This window comes from Lolium rigidum, chromosome 5 (assembly GCF_022539505.1).
Source record: "Lolium rigidum isolate FL_2022 chromosome 5, APGP_CSIRO_Lrig_0.1, whole genome shotgun sequence".
NCBI classification, from domain to species: Eukaryota; Viridiplantae; Streptophyta; class Magnoliopsida; order Poales; family Poaceae; genus Lolium; species Lolium rigidum.
This window is the reverse complement of record NC_061512.1, coordinates 212,864,826-212,869,512: the sequence shown is the minus strand read 5'-3', so window position 1 is coordinate 212,869,512 and position 4,687 is coordinate 212,864,826. Positions and strand designations below refer to the sequence as shown.

The window sequence follows — 4,687 nt, the reverse complement described above, 5'->3', positions numbered from 1 at the left end:
TAATATTAAGCATATGTTCTCATTGTTTCTACAAACACTTAGCTTATTGGAAGTGAACTCTTCCCAATGCATTTTTTACTTCATAATGTATCTTAAAAACCCCGCACGTACACTTATTTGTGGACGAAGCGAGTATAAATATCTCTCTGACATGACTCATCCGAGTCCCGGTCACTGACTCGCTACGGCATGTATACTTTTTTCTAAGCGGACGTGGACGTGATGTGACAGCGCGATCGTCTCGGTGAAAAGAAACGGGAAGACGAAGCAACAGCACAAAAGCGTACCAAGATATATCGATCTACTCCAGATGGACCACTGTCACTGTGTATGGTTTACTTTCACTAGCCACAGACCTGCCTAGTTTCGCCCATGGAAGAAAAGGAATCGATTTTAGATGAAGGGCGAGCTTCTCTAAACGCCTAATTGCTGCTGCTATGAAACTACCAAGCGATCGCGAATGAATTTGGCGAAAAATATATGGAAAGCAATTTTTTCCCAAATCCCACCTCTCACATATATATATATATATATATATATATATATATATATATATATATATATATATATATATATATATATATATATATATATATATATATATATATATATATATATATATATATATATATATATATATATATATATATATATATATATATATATATATATATATATATATATATATATATATAGGGAAACTCTATTATACCCCTGGGTGTAGAATAAGTATTCTGCTCCCGGGTCGATCTACCAGCCGTCCGCTCCATCCGGTTTGGATCGAACATACTCGCCGCGGCGCGTGCGCGTTGCACCATACCCACTTGGCGCCTTGTAATTTTGTTTCTACGAGTACTTTTTTTACCCCGGCGGTTTTTCCAATATCACGGTCGTGGCCTCATTTGGGAGCTAGCCCACTAGCCAGACGCATCCGCTTCTTCCCCGTGGGCTGGGCGCTTGGGCGTATCCGGCGGCGAGCGGTTCGAGTTGAATCTAGACGCGGCGGCGAGCGGTTGCGCGTCCTTCGTCCAGGGGGTGAGCGGCGGCGAGCATCGGGTTGACTCTGCGCCGACTGTCTCCTCAGCAGTGTCGTCGTTGGCTGGCCGAATCAGCATCAATCTCGACACGGCGAGCGGCGTGTGGCTGCAGGGGCGATGCTGGCGGCATCAGCATACTGGTCAGGCAGCAGTACGGGTCGTGGATGCGGTGGCATCGGCGTCGTGGTCCGACAGCACAGGGGTTCGCGGCTGCGAGCGGCATCGGCATCGGCATCATGTCGAGGGGCGGGCGGCGCTGCCGGTGGCATCTGCATCGGGGACGAGCGGCGAGCGGCCTCAACCTTGGTCTTGGTCGTTTCACGGCAGCTGGGCACGGCGGAAGGTACAATGAGCGCTCGTCCGTTTCTGGTCGTTTCTTTATTCAGAACTAGCAAGGAGTATCCTTTCGTGTATGAACAGAAGTTCGTTCCTTTTTGTTTTAGCCTGAAGCTTTGTTATTTTACACTGCAGGTATCATGTGTTATTGGCAGATTCACTTTGGTTCTGTGTTGCCACAGAGGTGGACTAGAGGCATGTTCAAACGATTCAGAAGATGCACTGGAGCGATCTACTTGCTGGTGCGAGTGCATCAAGGTAACGACATTGTATGATATTTCTACCATGTGCTTGTGATATATCTGCTCTTATATGGATGCGTTTGTTTTGCTTACCTTTGACGCGTGGTGGGTAACGTGCTGTGCTGTGGGTGGCCTTGTCCGTGGCTTCATCGCCGCCACCCCCGACCTTGCTCTCCGGCTGCAACCATGGTCCCTGACCTCATATTCTCAGTTTATACCTTTTCGTTTGCATGAAAATTGATGGTAGTGTCAATGAAAAATGCGTGGAAGTTGGTTGAACCTGTTAGTTTCTTTGCTTCAAACTTTGATCATGCTCCCAGCCTTAGTAAATTTGGCCTTACGGACCAATATAGATTCAGACATTCAGTATGCCAAATGAATTTTAAATCTGGGCAAATTACAACAGATGATATTCCAATTTCTGGCCATTGACCATAGATGGCATTTTTTTTTTTGTTTCAATGTTTTTGTTTTATGGGCATGAGGCCATGAATTATGTTGCTGTATATGGGGCCATTCAGTCATGCATCAAACCATGACACTAGTTCTTATTTTTGCATGGGTGGTTCTTATGTCCCTTTGCCCCCAAGAACTACATGGACATAAGTTATTTTATGTCGGCACTGAGAATTCTTGCATTGACATAACTTATACTACAAGCTCTGCAGAACTTTGTTTTAACCCAGCTTATCATGATAAAACAAAGCGATTAGCCTGCACTATCATGACATAAAGTTAATTCCTCCTTTGTGATTTGTCATGATGAAACATCTAATCTTGTTATTTGCAGGCTGCTGACAAATTAACCATATTCATGCTCGGAAAGGACCTGTAAGCTCATCATTTCATCTCTGCCGGCGGAAGATTGTTGGCTCGGATACAAGCAACAGGAGCTGACATAGTCAAGAATATTTTCAAATACTTGTGCACTGCCAAGTGAGTTTACTGTCTAAAACCTCTGCAATCTTTGTATGTTAGCTATGCACTAGTATGAGCTCTTGATGATTTTTTGTATTCATACTTCGTAATACTAGTCCCCAAGGCTGTTTACATGTAATTGAATCACAGATTTAATAGCTATGTGTTATAAATTAGGATTGTTTTACCACTGTACCACTGCCATAGACATGCTTTTATTTTGTACGGTTTAATATTGATTCATCTGCGTGATTATGTCCATGCTATTTCGCAAATTCTTATCCACTCTGCTATTGATCATTTTGATTTTGTTATGTTTGGCAGTAGGCCTCCCATAGAAAAAACATGTTAGAGGTACGTGCAGCAATTTCGAACTTGTTAACCTTGGTCACATCAAGATCATTGACATCCCCAAGCAACCCTGTTTAGTGGGGTTAATGGACCAGTATGCACAGACCATATCTTGACAATTTGATCATGGCCACCACTGATTAGCTTGCTACGTTATTCTGGAATATTATATATCCACACCCACCATCATTAGCACTGATGGTGATTCTGCATTTAGATGGGAATGGCGTTTCCATGATGTCGACGCACCCAACTTTAGATCGACAAATGATGCCATTGGTGTTTCCATGATGTCGAGGTACCCAGCTTCAGATCGACTAATGATGCCATCAGCTTGTTGTGCATGGTGTTGTATTCTGGCAGGCGGCAGCGCCAAGCCCAACTGCCTTCGCTTTAAAATCACCTTCTCATACATCAATGGCCTGAACAATTTTTCCACAGTATTTAAGAAGCAGTTTTTCGTATATACTAACACTACAGGCACAACTGTCATAAAATATTCCAAAAAAAATCGCTGACAGCTATAGGTCCAAGTAACTTGGTTCTTCTACTTTCCACTCTTTTGTTACAAAAGTGAAAAGGTTTGCATATTTCATACAATTCAGAAAACGGCTGACTTTCCTGGACCACTTGTCCAGTTCGGATTGAAATGATAAAGGGGAAATTATTTTGAGAACTGCTACTATAAAACAGTAATTTTCAAGGATCACAGAGGTTATCGTGTAAACATAAAAGAGCTGTCTGAAGTTTCTCATTGCAGATCCATTAGAATATGTAAGGAAATATGCATTGCTAATTTTTTGTACCGTATCCCTGAGATTGCAAGGTGCTAGAAGGCAGAGTGTAATGCTTGAGCAAATTTTGATTTGTATTACAAGTACTAGCTATAAGCTGGTCAATAGTTCCAAACTTTGCTTCACAAATTATCTGCAGCTTGTGGCTGGCTTTGGCGACGGGTTGCAGATGATGGCTTCGGTGGGGCGGTGTGCCCTTCCCATTCTAAATTGAAGTTGGTCTCACAAGGTCGAAGTAGGCCATTGTGTAATTTCTTCATGTGTCACCATATACGGATCTTTACCTTTTTTTCCTGTACTTTGGATGTTTCTTGCAGATTTTTTCTGCTATTTCAGGCATCAAACAAGAACTGCTCAACACTGAGAAATGCATGACTTCAGCTCTCAACTAAGCAAGCCTGATAATTGTGGCTAATGGAAAGGAACTACTTACTATGTCGTCAGTTGTTAATAGTATGAACGTCAGTTGTTTTCAGTCCACAAGTGATCATTCCATTTGGAGAATGTAATTTGCTACTTAGAATGATTCTGGGATGTGTTTTTTCCGGCAAATGAGGCATATAACTCTTACGGACAAGTTTGTGCATCACTATATCTTATTTACAATGATCTCGGAGACCATGTATTGGAGTTATGTCGTGTCACTATGCCAGGATTCCTATTTTTACACATTCCTGCCCAATTAAAAAAAGGAAAATATGGTCGCTAAAACTAGTTTTAGGCAGAACATGATTCCCCAGAATAACTTCTTTTTTTACATACGCCATTTTAATCTGTTCGATGGTTGATGTACTAGGGTTCAGCTAGCTTCTTATAGTTCTCATACGTAGTCTACACATTTTACATCACATGTACATTGGTTCCTAAGTTTGTACGTAATCTAATTGTTAAAATACTTATGTCATCGCTTTTGCAGAAAGTTAAATATAATATTATCTTTTATAGTATGGCTGATGGTCCATGGACGTCATCTACATAGCCTTACTTTTTTTAATGTCACATGCATGCT

General features: G+C 41.6%; 1 protein-coding gene across 5 annotated transcripts; it reads left to right on the top strand.

Annotated features, from left to right (window-relative positions):
- The first annotated feature begins 959 nt into the window (after positions 1–959).
- Positions 960–4,312, top strand: LOC124655352. 5 transcript variants are annotated; one of them, XM_047194262.1, is made up of 4 exons: positions 960–1,380; positions 1,509–1,631; positions 1,744–1,804; positions 2,406–4,312. In XM_047194262.1, the coding sequence occupies exons 1-4, from the start codon at positions 1,155–1,157 to the stop codon at positions 2,419–2,421; spliced, it is 426 nt and encodes a 141-aa protein (XP_047050218.1). In that variant the 5' UTR covers positions 960–1,154; the 3' UTR covers positions 2,422–4,312. The 5 variants fall into 5 exon arrangements, 3 of the variants coding, with proteins under 3 accessions (XP_047050218.1, XP_047050219.1, XP_047050217.1); XM_047194263.1 differs by lacking the exon at positions 1,744–1,804; XM_047194261.1 differs by having other exon boundaries at positions 1,744–4,312.
- The last annotated feature ends 375 nt before the right edge of the window (positions 4,313–4,687 follow it).